Source organism: Pholcus phalangioides, unplaced genomic scaffold (assembly GCF_987345545.1).
Source record: "Pholcus phalangioides strain wild (caught in Gottingen) unplaced genomic scaffold, Ppha-v1.0 ptg000008l_1, whole genome shotgun sequence".
Taxonomy (NCBI): Eukaryota; Metazoa; Arthropoda; class Arachnida; order Araneae; family Pholcidae; genus Pholcus; species Pholcus phalangioides.
This window is the reverse complement of record NW_028301601.1, coordinates 451011-476326: the sequence shown is the minus strand read 5'-3', so window position 1 is coordinate 476326 and position 25316 is coordinate 451011. Positions and strand designations below refer to the sequence as shown.

The 25316-nt window shown below is 37.3% G+C and overlaps 1 protein-coding gene across 1 annotated transcript in view; it reads right to left on the bottom strand.

Moving 5' to 3' along the window:
• Positions 1-24656, bottom strand: part of LOC149083464 (nose resistant to fluoxetine protein 6-like) — a 62813-nt gene extending 38157 nt beyond the window's left edge. The window contains exons 1-9 of the mRNA XM_089233978.1: positions 24209-24656; positions 10739-10965; positions 8412-8526; positions 8094-8181; positions 7886-7992; positions 5130-5309; positions 2568-2661; positions 2386-2478; positions 2135-2300 (exon numbers count right to left, since the gene is read on the bottom strand). Coding sequence (XP_089090104.1) covers positions 2135-2300; positions 2386-2478; positions 2568-2661; positions 5130-5309; positions 7886-7992; positions 8094-8181; positions 8412-8526; positions 10739-10965; positions 24209-24542 — 1404 coding nt within the window. The 5' untranslated portion in view covers positions 24543-24656. The remainder of the gene's footprint in view (positions 1-2134; positions 2301-2385; positions 2479-2567; positions 2662-5129; positions 5310-7885; positions 7993-8093; positions 8182-8411; positions 8527-10738; positions 10966-24208) is intronic.
• Positions 24657-25316: the final 660 nt, after the last annotated feature.

The following is a 25316-nucleotide window of genomic DNA, read 5'->3' as shown; positions in this document are numbered from 1 at the left end:
TGGAAAAAAATAATATACTGCCTTTTCTCGACGTGCTCATTAAAAAGACAGACACTGAATTTCATACATCTGTGTACCGTAAGCCATTCGCTATCTCCATGCCACCTCATGCAAAATCCTTTCATCCTCCCAATCAGAAACTTTCGGCATTTTCTTCTTTTGTTCATCGAGCAAAAAAACTTTGCAGTGATTCAGCCTCCCTCCAGAATGAACTCAATATCCTTCGTGACATCGCTTCTAATCGGGGTTTTTCACCTTTTATCATCGACAAGGTCCTCAGAAAAATGACCCAGACATGCACCACGAACCTGCTCCCAGCTGACTCAAAACAGTTTTCTAATACCGTTGTTCTTCCATTCGTTTCTTCAAGTTTCATGATCTCTTCTATCTTCAAAAAATTTGACTTCCATACAATATTCCAGCCAACAAATATACTCACCTTTTCCCATCTGAAAGATCCTATCTCACCCTCCAAAGAATCTGGTATCTACTTCATCCCATGCAAGAATTGTGAAAATGGATATATTGGCCAAACTAGAAGAAATCTAAATATTCGAGTCCTCGAACACCGAAAGCATGTTGAGAAGGGACGGACGGATAATTCGGCTATTGCCCAACACTGTTGGCAACATTCACATTATTTTGATTTTGATAAAGCGTTTGTTTTTAAAAAAGCAACACACAATTCTGAATTGAATTTTCTCGAGGGATACTTCATCAGAACATGCCAGAATTTCCTCGTTAATGATGGAAGAAACACACCACCTATTTCGTCAGCTTGGACAGGCTTTATTAACCTCAGTCGTGAAAAAACTTTCAACACTTTACAACAGATGGCTCCCCAATTCGCATCCAAAGACCACTCGGACGCAGCAAATACAAAGGCGAACTCTTCGGACGACCAGACGTAAACATCACTCTTCCACGACTCATTCGTGTGAGTTCTGACCACGAAGTCCTGATGACGGCTTTCCAGCCGAAACGCGTCGACCATTCGACCAATTAAATTTATTTGTCTTAAAAACGTGGCAATTTTTGTATAAAATAAAAATATTTGGCAATTATATTTGTAATTTCAGCGGAACCTCGATATGAAGATATTCTGCCGACCAAGATAAATATGTTTTTATGGGAATCTTTTTATCAGCCACCTCGTTGGGCATTTTGCCTGTTGTGGCGTTGTATTTGTATTTGTATTTATATGTTGTAGAGGGATTTTTGCTATGTCGAGAGGAAACATTATCCTTACTTATAATCAAATTTATGCTGTTGTTGTGATCTCTGCTGCATCGGCATTGTTAATTAATAACACTAAAGAAAATGCCCTTTTATGTATTTATTCGTAGCAATATATATATATATATATTGCTACGAATAAATAAATATATATATATATATATATATATATATAATTGATTAGTTTATTAATAAAATTCATTTAAATGCAATGTCCTTGTCAAAACCGCATTGCACTTTTGCGTCTTAAACGGAAAGTAGCAACAATAAAAACTTCCTTTATCTTTCGGTGATTCTTTAGAGCAAAATACCGATGTTATTAGACGCCTCCAGAAGAACGAAAACAATGACGAAGTTAAAACTAAATTCAAAACGGTTTTTAGTAAAATATAAAAAAATATCTTTATATGTATATAGAGAGGGGAGGGGAGTTATTTTTTTATATCGTAGTATAAGATAAAAGAAATCGTTGTATCGAGAGAAATTCAAAATTAGACTATAGGCAATTCCAAACAAGATTAGAAAAAATATCGTTGCAGAGGTGGGTGTATCGTTATATCGAGTATCGTTGTAAAGAGGTTTCACTTTAATTTTATCCATTTAGGATTGTTGTATTTCTAATGTCTGGTTCCTCTTCTAGATTTCGGACCATGGTTCAACAGCAGAGGCGTTGGAAGTGTTTTATACCTAGGGGTGATCGGCATGAGCTTTATGTAAAAACAGTGTGGAAGTGCTTGAGCACCCCTCTTTAACGCTATTGTTCAACAGCGCAAAATAATCAGAATTGTGAGAGTAATACAAAAAAAGAAAGACTTCTGCGTGAGAATGGTGTTCCGAATGCACGTTCCTTGGTCTACTTCAAAACCAAGTAAACAAAAAATATAAGCGAAGTTCTCACCATGTCCTCAAGACCCCAGAAATTCTGCACCGACAAGATATTGGTCCACCAGTGTCTTTCACAGTTTTCTACCGGTATCTTCCACGTATTCTTCCAAAGCGGACCGTCTCCCATGAGAGGAAGCAGCACGAGGATTCCAATGACTAGAAACTGAGCTGGTAGTAACCTGTCGGAAATGTGAACCTTCAATAGTAATAATTGAGCAACTTGAGACTCAGATACACGCAAGAAAACGCCTTCGAATATCTTACCTCATGATGCGCTTTATAAAGAACGTCGTCCAAGGCAGTCGACCTTTATGGTTCTCCATTCGCCTCCAAGAAGAATATACTGTCAGGAATGCGCTGAAAATTTTCAGACATGGTTATAAATCCATATTTAAAAACTTGTTACGTGGCCATTAATTTACGGTTACTGTCAAAAAGTTACTCACGTAACAACAAAGAAAGTGTCGACTCCAAGAGCAGTGTTCTGGATCACCATGAAAAGAATATCGTATTGCGTTTCCGTGAATGTGAACATATCCTCTAGAATGAAAAACGGAAGAATCAATTAATAACCAAGAAATTAGAATGTACGCAATCCATTACTCTGTACGTTGCGTAAAACAAAGATCTAGCTGTCGGATTCGGACGTTTTTCGGATCTTCTCGAGCATGTTGAGCATTTTTTAAGGGTGAAAAAGATTTTCCTCTGCTAAAATCAACAAAGTACAGTACTCAGCACATTCTCCTTCCAGTCAATACTAAATTCACCTAAGATTCCTTGAAATACCGAGCTGACTTATCCGTTATCTTTGACCGCCAGTGTGACTGGCGTCAGTATTATCGTCATAGCCAATCCCTGTTCCCTATTCAGCTTTTTCCAACGATCATGCGTGATTTATGTGCGTTTTTTATTTCTGTTTTGTTCTCCGTCTTGTATGCACATTGCCATCCTTGATTGGTGCTCTGGTGAGTATCGATAAAATACTTTATTTTACTTACTTACCATACCGGGTGCATAGCAAACGGAGGGTATGAAATTTTACTGGTGAACCGTTCATCCTGGAGGTATACTTTCAATAATAAAAAGTTTTCATACAACGTATGGCACTTAGATATGTCATTCATGTTTGAAGGGGTTGTATAGTTATTGAAATAAGAAAAATTAATATTTTATACAGTCCCCGTGTGCCCCAAAACCCAGTTAATGTTTTTAAGTGCAATATTCACTGACAAATTTGAATTCGAAAAACGGAGAAAAGTTGGTGGAAAAAACAACGTTAAACAGCGGGAAAACCGTTTTACCCGCATTTAACACTGTTTTCCCAAAAATTCCTCCGTTTTTGGAAACGTTATTTGGAAACGTTTTCTAACTGGAAGTGTACTTCTAAGATCAACGGTTCGCCAATAAAATGTTATACCCCCGTTTGCTCTATGCACCTTGTATAATGCCAAATAAACTGCTAGCTAACTATATAATACCGAATTATCATGTGCGTAAACTTGCATCCGGTCCATCATCCCGAGCCCGTCCAATATTTGCCTCCATCTCGATAATACCTATAGAGATATTGGGGTTGAGTTACTCTTCCCACCACCATATTTTGAGCCCATACAATATTTTAAATAACTTCAAACTTTTGCATATTGTACTTGATATCTATCTTATATGTATAAAATTGATTTTCTGTGTTTGTCTGTGTGTATGTTCTTTATACAAATCTTCAATTTTAGATCGATCTTCGCCAAATTTAGCATATATACTAAACGGAGCCCGACTTAAGCGATAGGATACTTTAAAAGTTCGTCGGAGCTGGGCAAATGCCGAAATGGGTAAAAACTATCGGACAACAATGGTTGCCGGTCTTCAACAATCAAATTTTTTTATTTATCTATAAAATTTACTGATTTATCTTATTTTCCTTGAATAGTCGCGGAGCCCTTGGGGGGGGGGGCTCTCCGCGGAGCACCGGTTGAGAGCCGCTGCATTAATGGATCTCAAATCTTTTTCGTCATTTTCTGAACTAAACAGTGTCATCAAAGAAAGAGAAGAACGCAATGTTGTGACTGATGATTCAGCCGTTGTACCTCGAGCGCATGGGCGGAGATAGACTTGGAAGTCTCAGGGGGGCACGATGATGATGATGTCAATTCATATATACATACAGTATATACATTAGATCAGTCAACTCCACCTTTGAGCACGCCCCCCCCCCCCCGTATCTCCACCCATGCTTGAGGGGTTTTTTACATCACCTCCTAGAGATAGAAGGCCTCTGCACTGTTTGCCATAAACGTCATTCAGACTACCTAGCAAGTTTGCCACATTTTGAAACACAGCATCCTGTTTCGTTTCTTCTTATTTTGGCGTAGAACCTTCCTGATTGGCTCACAAATACCGCGTAGTGATTGGATGTGGGGCATAGAAATCGCCAATTCTGAACCCGAGATCATTTCTTTTCCTCACAATGATGATACTGGCACGAGCAGGGAATTTTTTTTCCCTGAATATTCTGAGGGAAAATGGACTGCTTACTGACGTCACAAGCTGAGTGTTGAGGCCTTCTATCTCTAGGAGGTTCTGGTTTTTATCGGCAGTGTATTACATTTTATAATGTATACAGGGTGTCCTGTATATATGTGTCCGACCTTAGGCATTTTCCCTGTTGTGGTCTTGTATTTGTATTTATTTTGAATCAATGTTTATTCAATTTCATTGATGTCGTACTATTTTATCATGAGCGAACGATGCTTTTAATGTGTTTTTTTTTTTCAAATTTGTAAAAAACTAAGTAAGTAATCTAAGTAAAACTAGTAATCTAAGTATTGAAGATGTATAAAATTTTGTACTAACATAGGATAGCGTACACAATCAAATGTACGTGGTAAAAAATTTTAAATAAATCAATGGATAAATAATATTTTTAGTAAAAAAAATGTTTCTACATAAGAATGTTTTACCATATTAAAAGGTAGAAGATCCCCCCCTTAATGGATGGAAGTTTATCTTACTCATTTTTGCGAAGTGGAGGTCATCTGGAAAATAGTAACTGTGTCCAAGTATGATCCAAGTGATCGAGAAGAATCGCATCCCCGCTAAAGCATTCAATTTGCCGTCGTTTTTTGGTGCCTCCAAGAATTTCTTCGTGTTCGAATACAGCGAGAAGATCCTGAAGGTGCTCGCCACGTTTCCTGCACATTGTTTAAGAAAAGCGAGGATTATTAATCATTTTACACAATCAATTATTGTCAGCATATATATATTCAACTCAGGGCCCGCCTAGTCATCTGATGTGTCCCGCGACCACAAACCTGATTCTGTAGAAATGAAATATATATATATAAGCGGCACTTCACAGATTACTTGAGTGACTCGTGGCCATAGGCGGAGATAGACTTTAAAGTCGTGGGGGGGGGCATGATGATGATGATGACCATGTCAGTTCATATATACGCATATATCTCAGGTCAGTTGGCTTCACCTTTGACACTGGGAGGGGGGCAATGCTCTTCCCCCCCATGCCCATGGCACAGTTCTATAGCACTCAAGTGGCACGCAGCACAGTTACAGATCAGATTCATTAAGTGTTATTTAGTATTATTAGTTATTAGTTTAAGTGTTATTTAGTATTATTAGTTATTAGTTTAAGTGTTATTAGTTTAATTTAGTATTATTAGTTTAAGTGTTATTAGTTTAATTTAGTATTATTAGTTATTAGTTTAAGTGTTATTAGTTTAATTTAGTTTTTATAAATAATTTAAGTGACCCGCGGCACGACTTTAGATCATAAAAGTGGGCCGCTGCACATTTTAGATCACTTAGGTGACCCACAGAACAGTCCCAGACCACTTAAGTGTCCACACGGAGCATTCTCAGGTCACTTCTGCGACCCACGGCACAGTTCCTGATTACTCAAGTGGCCCGCGGTATAGTTCCAGTTCACCAGCTCCGCGACCCGTAGCATATTTACAGATCACCGCAGCAGAGTTCCATAGCACTTTACGTGACACATTTTCAGTTAATTTTCTCATCAGTACATTTTGGCATTTTGCCTGTTGAATATAAATTGAATTTGTGTTTGTATTTGAGTGATTATTTCTTTCTTTCAAACCGAGCACAACTCAGGTCTATGGCCACGGGCAATTTATTACCTAGTGAGTTGTGTCTCTTTATAGTTTCTTCTCTCGTCGCATCAATCCAGTCCGATGCAGCTGCTAGATATACACATGTATCGCAAGTTGGCGATTTTAAAAAAATGTGACTCCTACCGGGCCGTCTTACATCAGCACAACGAGCTTTGGCCAGGGATTAACGGTGACTTCGCGAAATGGCTGGCCAAAGTTCGAATCATTTGTGTGATTTGGACTTTGGTCAAAACTTTTGGTCAATTCGCGAAGTGGCAGGCCCCGTCGTGAATTGACAGCAGTAATATATATATAATACATAAAAGCGAGACGATATTGTTTATTGACAGCAACGGGAATCAAGGAAATTTATTGTCTGACAGAAGCTGCACACAAAGACATTGTGAGATAACTTTAAAATATCTCATCTCATGCCAGAAGATTGTGGTCTGGGTCTGTGAAGGGTTGTTATCACCTTGTGAGGGAACTGAAACATTCATTCCTTGGCACTGTTTCGTGACTGTCATCTTGTCTTCGTTTGTTTTTAATCCAGATTCTTTACTGTATATATGTATATCGTTGTTTGTTATTTTCACATAAATTAATAAATTTCCGGATACACCCATCCCCCGGGAAAGCTTCGATATCTCTTTGAAATGGGAAGCGGGGTGTGTCCGGTCCTTCAATGTTCAATGTCTTCGTTTGTTATGACGTATCTAAAATAAGGTGTTTAATTCTTTCCATTCTGGAGTGTTTTCGAAATAACTGTAGCTTCCAGGTGGTGTAATTCTGTGGCGTAGTATAGACAGAATGAAAGCCCATTGCGAGGACCTGGGTTCGAATCCCACCGTCACCGCAGTGGCGGTCGGCTGAAGTTGGTTTTCTGTAGCTCCCAACTTCGAGGCGCAAATGTGAGCCGATCTTCCCGTTAAAAAGTCTCGTGGGCCATTCAAGTCTTACGTAAGCAGATTTTTAGCCATTTTTGACCCCTCTTCCCCAGCAAAACACTGACCCCCCTCCCCTCCCCATTGTCAGAAAAAAATTTCGTCAGCAGCTTAGAATAGTTCATATCTTCAAAAAAGGGTGGTTGATGACGCAAGCAACCTTCAACCCCCCCCCTTGTCATCAAAAGTCAGCAAATCCGGAAACCCCCCCCCCCCCCCCCCCCGATGCTGAATTAATACTTGAATGACCGCTCGCCACAGACAGCAACATGCCTACAGTTATTGAATCATTACACTTCATATCATAGTTAGAAAAATTGATGTCAGGTGACAGCATCACACATAACAAGCATTACACAGAAAAAACTACACGTTAGGTTCATAACACATACACGCACATTCCAACATGTATCAATTCGTTAGCAGTTCCGTAGATGAATATGGACGAGGTGCATATGTGGCTTATGGTGGTCTGTGGAGTTATGATAGTAGTAGTAGAGAAAAACGAACCCCCTCTTCTTGAGAAAAAAAAAGTTGAAACTCACCCCCTCTTGAAAAATCCTGCGTACGGCGGAGTAAATTTTTTGTTTCAGCTGAGGCCAATGCGCTTTTCCGCTCTCCCACCTCGCTAATAGAGATTTTTTAGTGTGTGTGTGGGGAGGGGGGGACCGTATATCTAGATGCAGGAAAACAACTTACTTTGTAAGCCTTTCTCATGTTGAATCTTAGGATCAGCAAACAACGAAGACACCGCGTCTACCAACGTGCCCAGGGCGATCAGAACCAAGAAAGGCGCCAATACGCAGCTATAAAGACATGTTGTACGCATCGTGTTAATTTTCAAAATCATTCTAATATTGGAAAGTGCTCTGGAGCTTGATGATAACCATTTTTAAACTGCACTTACATGGCTGCAAGTTGATTGTTGTTGATTTGTGGATCACTCTTCACGTCGCAGCCCAATATCGAAGTTGAAAAACCGAGTTGGCGAATGACTGGAACGGTACAAAAAAAGCACAAGTTACAGTTAGAGTTCGATTAAAATCGAATTGTATCAAATGGGCATGAATCGGAAGGTATCACTACAAAGCCAAATGGTTGTTTCTTTTGTAGCGATATTATTGTACATATAAATATACAAAATAAAGTGTATTTTAAGTCAATATGTACAATATAGTGAATTCTTGCACTATACTTTAATTAAATAGAGAAATAGAGTTCAAACCTTCGCTTGATACTTGAAGGACATCGTCCTCGGTACACGTCGACGGTACGCACAGGGCCGTGGCGAGTTTAAACCTCTTACCGAAGCCTCGCTTCTCTGGAAACACCTTGAAGAACTACGTAAACAGAGCAACAGAAAAAAAGAGTTGTACAGGCTGTCCCAAATTGTTTGCACAGCAGATATTTCTGCAACCGTTGATTTTAGAGGTGCACTTCCAATAACAAAAAGTTTTCAAATGACGTGTGGTCACTGAAAATTTTTCGAATTTCCGAAGGGGTAGTATACTTAAAAAAAATGGCATAAAAATTGGCTTTTTATGTGGACCCTGAGTGTTAAAACTTCCAATCAACGAAATGTAAGTGCGGCGCTGAGAAGTCATTCACAAAAAATTACATATTTTTAATTGAAATATTAAGGAAGATATTTAACTTCGAAGTTTTCAGAATTTATCGCCAATGATTGAGGGTTTGGTTCATAAATTGGGAAACGTAAATTAAATTTCAAGTTTTTAAAAGGTACTCTTCCGTTATAATTATATTACTTGGCGCCTTTTTTTGTCTTGGCAAATTTTCTTCGAATTTATGCCTCCTGTTTAGTGTTAAATAATTTTTTAGTGGCCATAATTTGTTCGTTTTTTGAAACAAGATGGGCAGAAAGAAAAGAAGCCAAAATACACCGAATTAGTATCGAAAATGCGTGGCATGGTTATAACAGAAGAGCATTCGCGCACGAAAAGGGGGGTGGGGTTCTAACCCCCCCCCCCCCTTAAGCCGAGATTATAGTGTTATTTTGCAGGAAAAAACTTAACTCCCCCTTGAGAAGGAAAAATTGAAAACCCCCCTTGAGAAAATTCTGCGTACGCCTATGCAGAAGAGTACCTGTGAAAATTCTGTAATTGTAAAAATAATTTTCAAAAACGTGATTGCCATTTATTGTGAATAAAAAAATAAAATGGTCGAGTTAATTCAATTTGTGTACAGAAAATAAAAATGGCAACTTTTGAACCAAAGAAAACGTGCCAAAACACATTGATAAATTGTCAAAACATAGTGATTTTATATATCTAATATCTCGATAAATATTACTTTTAAAATATGAATTTTTTTGCAAATGAATTTTCAGAGACAGATCCACATTTCAAAGATCGGAAGTTTTAGCACACGGGGACTGTACAAAAATGCCTTTTTTTTAAAAATTTTTCAGTTATACGACCCCTCAAACAAATTTTGAGATTTTAAGTAACTGCATGTCATTTGCAAACTTCTCGTAATTGAAAGTATGTTTCTAAAGTCAACGGTTGCGGAGATATCCGCTGTGCAAACAATTTGGGAAAGCTTGCACATGAAATAACTGCCGATATACGAGCCCAGAGCGGCCGCAAATATCGGCGAACGCAAATGAAACTCGAGATATTGGTGTTTCAAAGTATGCTTTCGAGAGTGAAGAGAAAAACAAAACCCCAGCTCTCTCTCACGGTGACAGTCACAACAACAAAATTTCAAAGAATTTAATTGGCAACACTCACTTTTATATCTTGTTAAGTGATCGGCGCAGCGAAAGACCTTGTGTGAATGGCGTCGGAATGGGACGTATAACATCATACACGCCGGGGGAAGACGCAGACAAAGAGATTTGTGGAAACAACCAATAAAGACCACACTAATTCAGTAAGAAGTTCTCCACCGAGGGGTTAGCACAGCGACCCTTTGGCGAGATCTTTCTTTTTCTGCGACCTGCTATCTACATAAGGACAACAGTACATCACGGACTGATTAACTGTGGACGATATTATGATCAAGATGTTTAACCCAGATTCCTTATGGTATATGTGAAATATCGTTGTTTGTTATTTTCACATAAATTAATGAATTTCCGGATACACCCATCCTTCGGGAACGCTTCAATATCTCTCTGAGACGGAAAGCGGAGTGTGTCTGGTCCTTCGATATTCAATTTTTGCGTCCTGCACCGTTGTTTATGATGCTACGAGTACCGTGTCAATGACATTCATGGTTTTTCACCTCACCAATCACTTGGAAATGCATGAAAATGAGTGTTGCCATTTGAATTCTTCAAAATTTTGTTGCTGTGACCCCCTAGACGTGATAGCTACGGTTTTGTTGTTCTCTTCATTCTCGAGCGCATGCCCTGAAATACCATCTCGAATTTCTTTCACGTGCGTAGATTTTCACGTCTGTTAGGCAAGTATAAGCTCGTATATCGGCAAAGTTATTTTATGATCACTTTGTATATAAAACAGTTCATCACAATTGAATTTAGTTGTGAGAGAGTATGCTATGGTTATATTGGATGTCTATTTCGCTCACCGTCGAGTTGAAGTTCTTGATCCTGGAAGCGTTGGCGACGACGTCTTCTGGAGCGAGCAACGACTTTGGCGATCGAAGGTCCAGAAGGCAATACTGTCCCCTGAACACCTCTTCCGTGGGCTTTTTATCGTTCGTGACAATGACGTCGACGCACTCGTCGTAGGAGCCGAGGGCTAGAGTGGTGCCTATGAGCACCCCAGAGGGTATCTTGGCACTCGCATCGAACACTGCCAAAACAAAGAATAAGTTAATCAGGAAGATACAGGGAGTGTTTCAAAAAAAGTCCCTTTAAATTTGAAATGACATGACTTTGAAACAGTGACAGATAGAAAGATCAAACAAGTAAATCGCTCTGGACAGGCTCAGAGGCGTATTTATGGTTTTTCCGCCTGTGAGCTACACGAAGTTTGACCCAATTCTCCCATTCTAGTTTAATTTTATTGACTACTCTTCCCTCGAATTTGCCACCCTGTGCTATAACCCGCTTGGCGTTCAAAAATTACCCCATGCCAGTCTTGGGAATGGAAATACAGTGTGTGACAAAATAAAAAATCCAAATTTTTATGCGGTCCCGTTGTCCTCTAACTTCCAATCAGAAAGTTGTTGACTCTTGAGGACAACGTTCCTTTCCCTCATTTTTATACTCTGTTTTTTTCCCACCTTCTCTCCGATTTTTCAAATTCGAATAACTAAGCGAATATTGCACTCAGAAACATGAAATTTTTTTCTGTTGACCACAGGAGAGACAGGTCCAGAACTTTCTAATCGGAGGTTAGAGGACAGGGGGACCGTATAATAATTTAGATTTGTATATATTTTTTACACACTGTATTTGCACTCTCAAAACTGGTACAGGGTAATTTTTGATCGCCTTTTGACCATTTAATATAATTTAGATATATACCCTACACCCATATTGTTTATGGGCATCTTTTTCAGTCACTTCGTTGGGCATTCTGTCTGTTGTGGCCTTTGTATTTTTACTTTTTAAATTGGAACTATATCTCTACGACGAACGGCTGATGAGATTACGGCCACATTAGTACTTGCAGGTGTATATTAAGCACATAATTATATGTATGGTATCTTTTGTGATGTACCTTATTTTGTGGAGCTGGCTCTATATGAATCACCCTGTACAATTCTTTATCACATCAAAAAAAGAAGGAGATCCTCATTAAAATATTGAAAGATGAAATATGAATATAAAAGGAGATTGAGTTGTATTTAAACATTTAAAAGATATTTCTGCCCCATATTGACTGAAATACATTTTCAAATGCATTAGGGCCCCTGGTTCTCGGAATTAACGGGAACCGAACCTAACACGGATGACTGAAAATTCAGATAATCCCGACATCGCAGAATTTTGACGTTAAATGAAATAAAGAAGTCCAGACTATAATTGAACGTTTCAGTCGCTGCCCAGCCTTTGCAGGCTGTCTGGCGACTTACAGATCACCAGGGGTGGTATTTGAAGGAAAAAGACAAGTTTCTGCATGTGTGTAAGGTGTGTAGTGTATGTATGTGTAGAGAATAAAAGAGCCAAGACAGTATTGTTTACAAATCTTTGCGAAATGAATGCTCATCGAGATACAACACAACACAGTCGAAGAAAAAAGGGGGAAATGTGATAAGGGAAGTAGCTGATGATATGATACTTAAAAAACCCTTATACTTAAAAAATACTTATAAAATTTCACATAATCGAGAGACACCAATCAGAGATGTTTAAATCAATAAAAGATTAGTTCATGCCAAAATTTTTGTGAAACAAGTTCATTTGGCAGTACAGATACTATAGAACTGGCATCAGTCACGTGTATAACTATCATCAAGAACGTCAAAGAAAAAGTTATAACGAAGACATGATACACACCATTTCTGTATTGTAATCACATCAATTGAATTTGAAGCATTATTTGTTCATCCAAAAAAAATTATTATTATAACAATAATAACCAAGAATACGAAAAATAACCATATTGCTGACATTGCAAAATAAGGAGAAAATGCAACTGCAAGCTATGCACAAATAAGACAATGCAAGAGAAAATCATGAATAAATGAGATAACTGCGATTAATTGCGAAAAAAAAGAACAGATATAAATGCCTCTGAATTGCGATGACAGCATCTGCAATCTATCTATATAAAATTGATTTTCTGTCTGTGTGTCTGTGTGTGTATGTATGTTCTCTATACAAATCTACAATTTTATATCGATCGTCGACAAATTTTGCATATATACCAAATGAGACTTTACTTGAACGATAGTCTACTTTAAAATTTTGTCAAAGCAGGGCAAATGCCCCAAACGGGCACAAAAGTGTCGGGCAACGCTGGTTTTTGGGCCTCAACAATCACTTTCGGAACGTTTGATTTGGTTACCGTGGTTCCCTATCAATGCGGTTTCAGACATGTATATGCCTTTACAATGGTTTATTACTTCTCTAATCCTGTTACTATATGAATAATAATTTATGCCTTTATAATGCTTTGCCACATTTTCAATACTCTCAATAAGGAGGCTTTTTGAATAGACGTCGTAATCATCATCACTTTGAGGGTCAGGGAAAGGGTGATCCTCATAGTTATTAAAATAAAATTAACCTCATCAGTGTTAAAATTGCCGATTTCAATGCAGAAATGCGGAAATTTGGTGGGGTTTTCTGTCACATCAATAATTTTAAAAATTTAATTTAATTCTCGATTTTTGAAATAATGAGTTCGCTTAGAGATACGAAGCCCAGAAGATTAAATACGAAGTAATTATCTGGACCTACTTTCGAGTTGGATATCCATGCAATAACATTAATTTCAACTTTTTATTTATATCTTCTCAAGCATGAAAATTCAGTTCTCCGTATTGTCTTTTTATATTCAACTGCATAGATATATGATATAGTTTAGGTTGTTTTAAAATCAATTATATGGGTCGCAAAGTACATCAAAGAAATTCCACAGCTTTAAGCATTTTTGGAAGCAGAAACAGGCAGAAATAGATAACTTGAAGTTCGGGAGGGGGATCGAAATACCTAGTGCCCCTTAAAAAAAAAGGAAAAAAAAAATATTCGTTTCTATGTTTCTTTAAATCTAGATTTGTTTATTTCATGAAGTCGCGCAGGAAGTCGCCATATTGGTTAACTTAGACACGGTTTGCATTTCCCTCAAAGAAAGAGGGAGATATCACGTGATCCAAACAGCCTCATTGAAGAAAACCCGGGCAGCGCCGGGTATTATAGCTAGTATCAAATAAAACTGATATTAAATTGATGCATTGTTTAATAATAAAAATAATCAGGAAAAAAATGCATACACATATATATATATATAGAAAAATGTACATTATGTGAAAATTTTTGTCGAAACTTTGACTTAAAAATAAACATTGCTAACAATATGGTCTTAACTGGTATCCAGGACAAAAGAAAAGACTAATTTCAAAGTCAATTTTCCAACCAATCACAATTCAAATATCAGCAAAAAGGTTTTCAAAAATATTGTATTCCCTAAAATTTCTCGCATCAAACATATCTGTAATAATGCCAACGATTTTCAAAATTCATTAAATAGTTTCAAAAAAATGTTAATATGCAACTGGTTTCCTCTCCATACACCTTGGACTTACTTCCTCCTCACACTAATAACTGTTCACTTTGAATATAACCGCCATGGTAATAGAACTAGCACATGGTATGTACTTGCACCTTCTGCATCTATTTTATATATTGACTGCAACTTTGCTTTTTTCTTCAACTTGACAAAAAACATTTGTTTTGGCTTTCCTTCTGACTTTTGAATTCAATGGTACTACAGCAGAACGTCGGGAGATCGTCATCTATTTAGGCTATGGAGGCCAAGAAATGCTCTCAGAAACGTTCTGTGTTAAGCCAATGTCATGGTGTTCTACCCTCATGACAGCCCTAGACATTGGTTATTACTTTTCTCATTTTTGAATTCCTATTTGAATTTTTCATTTTTGAATTCTTCGATTTTTTTTCTTTTTGAAATTTTCAATGTTCATATTTTTACTTTTTCTTTCCAGTTCACATAATTAATTTGTTTTCAGTTTTTTATATAAAAAATGGAACTTTTACTATATATATAGAACTATATTGCAAAATAAGGGAGAATTGTAATTTGCAAGCTAAAAATAATATAATGCACAAGAAAGAAAAAGAGTAACCACATGAATAAGCGAGATAAGGGTTTTTTCCCCTTCCAAATTATCTATATTTATACACACAATACCTTACACAGATTATGCTCTGAAAATCACATCAATTCGTCACCCAATCCACGCTTAGCACGTCCATTGGCCTAGAGTGTACTGTGGCGATTTTAGGGTCACAATAGGCAATTTCTCTAAGATGCGGATGTTCAGAAGACCGTAGCCTGTCAAAATGAGCATTTGCAAGCTCCTGTATTAGTGGTAGGTCAAGATCTTTACGGATGTTTTTCCTCTCATATACCGGGGGCTCTGGTAAACTGACGAAGAATGATGTTCTGCTGCGCCTGCAGACGTTTCATATTTGTAAGACTGGAATGAGCCCACACTGGGGCAGCATACGTCCAAATAGGACGAATAATAGTTTCAAAAAGAATTACTTTATTCCTCAACGTTAGCCGGGCCTGTGGAAATGTGATTCTTTATAACATCCCAACTGTTTGTGAGGCCTTATTTCTTACGTACGTCACCTGAGGAGAAAATGAGAGCGACTTATACATCCTAGATATTTGACTTGGAGTTTTCTTGTTTCCATCGTGTTGCCGATGTATATGGGACCTCTTAGAAAATTTGTACCGTCTAGTGAAGAGAATATATTGACATTTTTGATGATTTAATTTTATATCGTTGTCTTGACACCGGTCTTCAACGTCTTCAGCTGATTCTTGTAAATTTTCAATACATTTTTTCCTTTTTTGTAATTGGTCAATAGGATGTCATCATCAGCAAATACACCAAGCATTCCGCGCTGAGGAGATGGAAAGTCATTGATGTATAGTGCAAAAAGCAGCGGTCCCAAACAAGAACCCTGCGGGACAGAGGCTCTTATTGGTCTAACAATTGAGAGACAGTTGCCATTTTTTGCTGGAAATCTTCGTCTTGGGCACGTCTCGGACTTCCCTGCAATGCATGCAGCCAGTCCATCAGCGCCGAAATACAAGTTGAGTAACACACTGGCTAAAACATACACTGAGGATATAACATACAGTTTTGTGTTGTACAATTTTTGTCCTATTCACTTCTATATATTTTTACCTCAGTTATGTAACATACCTTGCTCAAAACATACACTGTGGATACAAGATACCAAAAAAAAAAAGGCCTGACCAGAATTGAACGCTTCCGTTGCTGCCCAACCCTTGCAGGCTGTCTGGTGACTTACAGATCACCAGAGGTGGTATGTGAAGGAAAAAGACAAGTTTGCGCATGTGCGTGAGGTGTGTAGTGTATGTATGTGTAGAGAAGGATTGAAAAGAAACAAGAGAGGATTTTTTTCACAAATTATTGCAAAATGAGTGTCGTCCAGAGAAAACACAAAAACAACGCAGTCGAAGGAATTATAAGTTATAAAAAGGGAAAAAATGGCTTAACACAGTATTGGGCAAACTGTTTTAAGAGGGGAACAAAAATAAAAAATTTTGGTGGGCCGGCCATTTATTCATAATTGGAATTTTTGTGCTCAGAAATGAAGTGACGGGATGTGTTCTTTACTTTGAAGACTGCCACGGTTTCATTACAAATGAGACACAATGGTTTATCCTTTACAACTATGAATAAAATAAATATAATTACACAATATATATTTATTGCATGTTATGTTCAATTTTTTTTTTACATATGGAAAAGGGGGAGGGGTTTCAGAGTCATTCCTATTAAAATTCTCACAACTATATTTTCCACATCGAAAAAGTGGAACAACATTTTGAATGAATTTTTTAAAAACGCATTGTATATAACAACATTTGTTATATACATCGGTGATATCCTGACGTTTACTTACAAAAAGGCATGAATTATTTCAATATTCAAAAATTCAGAAATTTCATCTCCACAACAGTTATAGTTATTACCTGCAGATAGCGCTGTATAAACATTCTAAATTTTTGCGTCATCTGTCGGCAATAAAGGTAACTATTTAAAAAAAAATTATTATTTAATAAAATCCTATCCTTGTGTCCAAACTAAATCGTTTATGTTTTTCGAATTAATGGATTATTACTTTTTATCACCTTTTCGATATTTATTGGAGAAAAATTTCTCTTTTTATTTTTCACACGCACTTTGGAAAATGTGTTTCCAGCTACCGGTGAAAAAGTCAAGTACGAGCTTAGTAAATTAATGAACTGCATGCACCATGGAACTAAAGATATAATTCTAAAAGATATTTATTCTAACTCTGTGAACTGCACAGGCCCGTCATTTAGAGGGGGGGGGGGTGCTTTTGAAAATACACTAAAAATGGTGTACATATATATAAATATATAGATATACATGTGCTTTGCCCCCCCTGGAAAAAGTTGAATTACGGCCCTGAAACTACATATATAATTAATAAAATTATTGTTTTTTTCCTTTGATGAGCTCAAAATTTCCACAAATGTCAAGAAAATTCCTTCGTGCAACAATTTTTCTCGCACGGATATGGGAAATTTGTCACTAGTTACCATCATTGAGGCGCTGAGTCTAGCCACGACCACCTAGATAAGGTTATATAGGAGGTCGTGGTCTAGTGCGCGGGGGAAGACATAACAAACTGCGTAGGACTTTTCTTTACCTGTCCACTGCAACATCCTTACTTACAGAGCTCTCACGTTTTCACATGTGAACTGAACTTGTCGTTTACTAGGATCTCTTACAAAATTATTTAGGATCTCTCTCTAAATTATTCTATCGCAAATGGAAACGATATTTCGCTTCTGAATACTTTTTAATCAAACAGTAATAAAGCCCACGGGATATATATCAGTTTTTAGACATTAAATTAACATTCAGATAACTTAGAGCATCAAACTGATGCCTGGAAATTCTCTTGAGGGGCGCGCGCGCCTTCCTTACGAGCCGCCCCTTCCCACTGCTCTTGACAATTCGTGAGTAGGCAGGCAAGAAGCAGGTAGGTCATCACAAGATGTTGACCTTATCACAAGCCAATGCCAGGTATCTTGATGATATATTATCTGAAGGCGATGGTCGCGCGAGTTGAAGGTCTGCTTCCGCACGTGTTTCAAGCCCACACGTGATACAAAAAATAAGTAACAACGATAATATTTATAATCCGTGTTGATTGCGCAAACTTGATACACGGTTAGAGGCCATTGCCGGGTGGGTTGGCTGTGAATTGTTCTGTTTCTCTCTCATTAGAGGCTATCCTATCAATGTCAACATGTTCAATGTCTTCAAGGTGATCAATCACATTCGGCCATTTTTTTTTAAGCATTGGAGTCGTCTCTTATTTAGACTTTCACAATCCATGCAAATCATGCGGTAAAGACAAAAACAGTGAAGATAATTAGTTATTTCTGATAACTACCGTAATTATCAGCAATTAACAGTGTTGGTGGCGGTCATAGAGTCAAGTTCATGTGAAAATTGTCATTTAAGGTAGGTAACATCCATGAAGAAATCGCGTCGAATCTCTCCGATTTTCTGGTTACTCTTCGCCAAAGTGTCATACACGTGTCATGAAAGTCTACAGGTATTAAGAAGTCACTATCCTGACGTAGTCAGAGTATAAAAACTATCAAAAACTTAACAATTTATTAATGTATAACTAGTTAGTAAGTACAAGAAAAAACGACATGCTTACATACCAGCAGTATAAGTTAAAAATAATTTTTACAAGAAGTACGCACAAGAAGAAACGTTGGGGAGGTGCGCCATCTATGCGGACTAAGAGGCACTACGTCACCAACAAATATACGAAAAATTCATATACCAAAACCTAACTCTCGGTTGCTCAACGGAAAGAAAAATATACAAGTCAAACGTCGTGGTGAGAAAGTGATCACGTACAAGTGAATAGACGTATATTTTTCTTTCGGCTGAGCAACTGAGAGTTAAGATTTGGTATCCAACCCAAGTCGGATCTTTGGTCAGCGTATGATTAGTGGTTAAATATTTTTTCCTCTGAAGACGATATCCACTGTGTGTCGAAATGCATCAAGACTTTTTGTATTTTTCGTATATTTGCCTTACACTCGTTGGTGACTTCTTAATATTCTAGGGCAATAACTTCATCTCTTCTAAGTCTACAAGTATCTTTAATATTCTTCTAGTTGCGAGCACCCTTTATGTGTTTAACATCGCAATGGACAGAAAGAACACCCCCTTCGAAGGTAACCTCCGCTCCCTTAATCAAAGCTATTTATGCTGGTGACACTGCTTCCACTTTTGAATATACACTCAAACTAGGTTATACTAGCCAAACATATTACCAACTGTCAGAGAAATTGCCAAATATGGCTAATGAATAACCCTATGAAAGAATATACTACTACAAAACACATATGCAGTGGTTAAAAATATTTTTCACGGAGAAAAAGGTAACATGGCAGATAAGTGAGATGAATTATTATAGTCATATTCATTTTTACACAACTTATAAATTATGCAAAATACCTCCACATCTCTGATTAACGTACACATTAACAACACTAGTCTACAAAGTTTTTCGTTACATAGAAAAATTTAACTATCCTTAATTTTTCGGTGCTGATTCTATATCTGACCTTAAAAAATGGCCATAGCATCTAGTTTCTTTGTTGTATGGTATTTCGTTTTGATTATCTTTCAAAATTTACACATTTAGGCGATACGTAAAATTTACATATTTAGGCGATACGTAAAATTTACATATTTTGGCTATTCGTGTGAAATGATACTTGAAATCATATTTCTAATTTTTGCCATCTAAAACTTGGGGAATGGCAACACTGACTTTATCTCTAATTAAAGCCGATTCTCCGTTTTTTTTTAATTGAAAGAGAAAAGCACAGGCTTTATTTTTATGTACAACCTGTTAGTCAAAAAATGTAGCTGAGTCAATGGCACAGATGCATGTTCATTTACGTTTCATTTACATGCAGATGCATGTTTTAGTTTCAACCACATGGCAGATGCAGGCATATAATACAAAATTGAACATTTTTTCGTTTAGTTTACACACGTGTGAATTTCAAAGAAATTCTTTCTTTGAATGAATTGAAGAAAGTGAATTCAAAGAAATTCTTTCTTTGAATGCATTTCTTTGAAATTGGCCTTAACATAATCGTGTAGTTAACGTATTTTGATCTATTTTCGCGGTCCTAATATTTAGCACCCCGTTGCTGGTCATGGGCTTGCATACATTGCAACTGGGCTCAAAATAAAATCATATACTGCGACTGGGCTGTTTTAGAAAACGGAAGAAACCTCACTTCCAGCGAAATAGTGCTCCCAAGTGAATATAGTGAATAATAGAAATAGTGAATCATAATGGTATTCATGGAAGAAGAGAAAAAGAGTAAGTTTGCATAAAAACGTAAAAATATATTTTTTCAAATATATACATATATATGTATATAGTATATGGCCTTATAAAATTTCCGAAAGAAACAAAAACTTCCCGATTGAATCTAAAATTGTAGAAAATATTTGTGCCGCATTTCTCTTCTACACAAAAATATCGGAAAATACCCATCACAAAAATATGAGATCTCTGCTGCTACCTATCAAATAAAAACTAAACTATCTGTTATAATTTGTGATGTATAGTTAGTTGTTGATTTCAAACCGGTATGCAGCATAAAAACCTACGAAGTATGTTGTGTGATACCATATATTATTTGTTTTTACGCTGCATACCGGTGTAAATTTTGTGTGCCAAAATATCGGTTAATATGTTTTAAAGTTTTTTACTAAAGTATTCTTTATAAACATCAAAAACATAGTAACCGGTATTTTGGTGCGTAAAATTTACGCGAATAAGCAAAATAAATAATAAAAAAAAACTATAGGTTTACACTCCATGTGTTTTATTTTCATCCTACTTATTGATTCAAAACCAATAACCATTTTATTTTGAGAATTACAAAACAGATAGTTTCATTTTTATTCAATAGATGACAGCAAGGTTCCTAGCTTACAGTGATTTCTTGTAATTTTCTTGTAGTAGCAAAATATGAAATATAATAAGTCGCAGAGTAGGGAAAATTTTCCTCTTAATATTTTTTTATATAACCAGTTCGCAAATTATTTTTCCCATTTATGCCGTTCGTGAAAATTTTCATTTAATTTTAGCGATCTACAATGAGAGAAAGGTTGAGGAACATTGAACTAAACCGTACAACAATGCTCAGGCTTTTAGTATCAATAGGTAATTTTATCAATTGCCCATCAATTCGACACTATTATGCCCTCTGATAGTTTTTTTTCTAGATGTCCCGGTTTTTATCGGTAAATTTGTGTTATGCGCCCCGGTTTCTTAGTGCCATGATCTGGCCACCCTATCATTGGCCGGCGTCTGTCATCCGGACCCCTGCCGTAAATCGGCTATGATTCTCTAAGCGAGGTCAATTGTAAATGACTTCTTTTCCGACGCCAACAGCGCAGAAAATTATGGCTAACTACGTTTGAATTATTTTAGATTTTTTTAAAGGTGAACCCACATTCTTTTTGAATTTTCGAATTTCTTTGGAAATTTCAATTATTTAAAAGAATATATATGCGTATCACTTTCGATATTTTTTATGCTAATAAATAAATTTGTTTTTGAAAATTTTTAAAATAAGTAAATCCATAACATTTTTCGGGCATGTAAATTTTTGGAGAATTGTCCAGCTCAGGAATAGACCATTAAAAACATTGCTTCAAAATCTTCAGATTTCTCAATTTACAACATTAGAAGTTTCTTCTGTTTAGAATTCATGGCCTACCCCCTACGGCAACTCAAGTTTTCGCGACACAATATTTTGGAATCTCCGCTGTAGAATTTTGATACAGATAATCATTACATATACATAATTGTCTATGACCAAGACCTACAATTTATAGGACGGCACCACACAACGTTTGCTTACCAATGTCCTAAACTAGGGCAATGGGTGAGTATTGCTTTCTTTTCCAACCTTGAGACTGACACGTGATGGCATCTCGTAAACAAATGTTTTTCTGCAACGGGTCGACAGTCAAACGACGTTCCATAAAACATGGCAATATCATCACCAACCTTTTGCGTTAAACTTATTTCCGAAAACAGGTGGCAGCGCGTGCAAAACACTGAGTTCTATTGAAACTCCTCCAACGCGTTTCACATCCCGGTGAACTCCTATAAGTTGCCTTATGTCAACCTACCCATGGTGATAAGCTCGAGTTGTGTCACGCTGGAATTGCTGCCTTTAAACCTTCTAGCGGAAAGTCTTTGGAGAAATAAGTTGAGAGCATTCTCAAGAAAGTCTTGAGAACATTCAGTTGTTCTGTCTTGTGAGAAGTTGTTCTTTCTTGTTGAAATTCTTGCGAGGAAAAAGAGCTCGAAAATCTTCAGAGTATCAAAAGAGTGAAAATTTTCAGAGTATTAAAAAGTCTTGAGGGTATCAAAAAGTCTTCAGAGTATTATGAGTACAAAAGTCTACAGAGTACTAAGAGTACAAAAGTCTACAGAGTACTAAGAGTACAAAAAGTCTTCAGAGAGTGTTAAGAGCACGAAAACTCTTCAGAGTATCAAGAACATGCAAATCTTAAAACAAATACAAGGCCACAAAGGCAAAATGCCCAATGAGGTGGCTGAGAAAAAAGGTGACCATAGCAAATATGGATGCCATTTATTTCAAAAGCACAGAAACCCCCAATTAAAAAAGGAATCCCAAAAATTATAAACAATATATATATACATGATAAAATATTATACAATGCTCATAAAAAATATTTATGGTTGTCTTATTCTACATATGGATGGCTTTTCGATTTACCCCAACATATTTATCGTATTTCTACTTAAACGTGTCAGTTGTGTTAGAATTCACTATCTCCAGGGGTAAGCTATTCCATTTATTAACAACCAGGGGCGCGGTAGCACAGGTCGATAAGATGCTCGCCTAAAGTACCAAAGGATGTTTAGAGGTATCGCGAGTTCGATACCCGGTTCGTCCTTGTCAGAAAAATTTCCTAACACAGGGATACAACAAAAACAGCGACAAGACCGCAGGAAAAAATTTCTGCCGCAAGGAGACCCCCATCGAGGGGTTAGCGCACCAACCCGTCGACGAGTATGAAAAAAAACAAGCCTGCCGTTCGGAATCGGCAATAAAATGTAGGTCCCGGTCTAATTAGCCCTCGTGTGCAGAAAATGACCATGGTGGGACAAAAATGATTAAATGATCAAATATTAGCAACCATATTAGAGAAGAATTCCCTGCGACACCATAACCTAGAATTGTCCCTTACCAATCGATACTGGTGTCCTCATGACAAAGCAGTCGATTGATGGCGTGTTAATAATTCATGGTCCATCCCATCGATCCCGTTGAAAATTTTGAACACTTCCATCATATCTCCTTGACACCTGCGTTCATCTAATGTAAACATATTCAAAAAAATGAATTCTCTCTTCATAACTCAAGCCCTGCGTGCCAACAAGGACATGCGTAGCTCTTCTCTGCACCCCTTCAAGCAAGTCTATGTCCCTCTGTAGGTATGGTCTCCAAAAACTTACAACATACTCCAGTCCAGGACGAACTAAGCCTTGGAAAAGCGGAAGAATGACTTTATAGGAGAACACGGAGACACCTTTTTGAAAATGAAACCGAGCATTTCTATTCACTTTTATGACCACCGCTGAACAATGTTCAGAAAACTTAAGCCGCTCGTCAATGAGAATTCCCAAATCGGTGGCTCTGGTTGCCACCGTCATGAAAGAGCATTAAGTCAAGAGCGCTAAGAGCATGAAAATCTTAAGAGCACTAAGAGCATGAAAATCTTAAGAGCACTAAGAGCATGAAAATCTTAAGAGCACTAAGAGCATGAAAATCTTAAGAGCACTAAGAGCATGAAAATCTTAAGAGCACTAAGAGCATGAAAATCTTAAGAGCACTAAGAGCATGAAAATCTTAAGAGCACTAAGAGCATGAAAATCTTAAGAGCACTAAGAGCATGAAAATCTTAAGAGCACTAAGAGCATGAAAATCTTAAGAGCACTAAGAACATAAATGTCTTAAGAGCACTAACAACATAAATGTCTTAAGAGCACTAACAACATGAAAGTCTTTAAATATTAAGAGCATGGAAGTTTTGAGAGTATTAAGATCATGAGTTTCATAAGGTGCGTGACCGGACCCAGGTGATAAATAATTTGTTTTTGATTTTTCAGATGATATATTCACTAAAAAATCAATTTGAGGCTCGAGAAAAAAATCCTACCCAGGGCCTCCACTCAAAAATAAGTGAGGGCTGAATAGAAATTAAATAATTATAATTATTAGATTCACTCACTTTTTCCGGCCCAGTCCTTCATCTGCTTCATCCCGACCGAGAAATACATGAGGCTTCTCAAACATTCCGCAGAGACACCCTCGGAGGCCTTCAACATAGTCGGCAATAATGTTTTGATGATGAGATTCACATTCTCTTTAGTATTTCTGACAGTCTTGTCCACTGGCCAGTTGATGGGGTCATCCGCATCCCGCTGGACATCATTGCCACTCGTAGATGGCGTTGGCCCGGCTATCACTCTCGTCGGGCCCGTCGGGTCCGGTTGCTTGGCCAAAGAGGTGGTCAGTAACAGCACAGCGAAACAATATAAAGATGATTTGGTCCCAGGTTTCATCTTTGAAGGATCGTCTTTTGTCGGTTAAAGATCTGATTCAGACATGGGTCTCGATCTAATATGACACATGTTTTTCATTGATGTTCAACCGACACTTTCGATATGACTCTTGTGCTTTCGACTGGTTAAGATTCCCTTGAAGGACGGTCGGTTTTTATACTCGTCTTTTTTCTTTTCATTCTCTTGGGGATAAGCTTTTCATAAATGGTGTGGAAAATCGGAACTTTCACTCTTTTTTTCCTTCCTTCATAGTTCAAGGTTGGCAACATGACGGCGTCAATAGGTGTAAATATTACGTAGTGCGTACGTAGTAGTAGCGTGTGGTAAGTTTTTAACATAATCATATTGGATCAGAGCCGTCCATTGGGGTGTGCGACGAGTGTGATCTCTCTTTCGGCGGGCTCTGCACTCACGGTAATAAAAGTTCAAAAATGTACAGGGTGTTCTGTAAGTGCAAATGCAGCCTTTATCTCATCAACCGTTTATTGTAGAGGTATGGTTTCAGTTTAAAAAATGCTCGAAATGTATTCAAAAACTACCCAGCACCAATTTTTAGAATGAAAATACAGTGTGTCCCAAAATAAAAAAAAAAATCTAAATTTTTATACGCACCCCCCCCCCGTCCTTTAATTTCCCATTAGAAAGTTGTTCCCTGTCTTTTCTGCATCCAACAAAAGATATCCCATGTTTTTAACTGCGATATTAGCTGAGATATTCGAATTCAAAAAGTGGTGAGAAGTTACGAAAGGACATGAATGAATGAACGCCAGAACT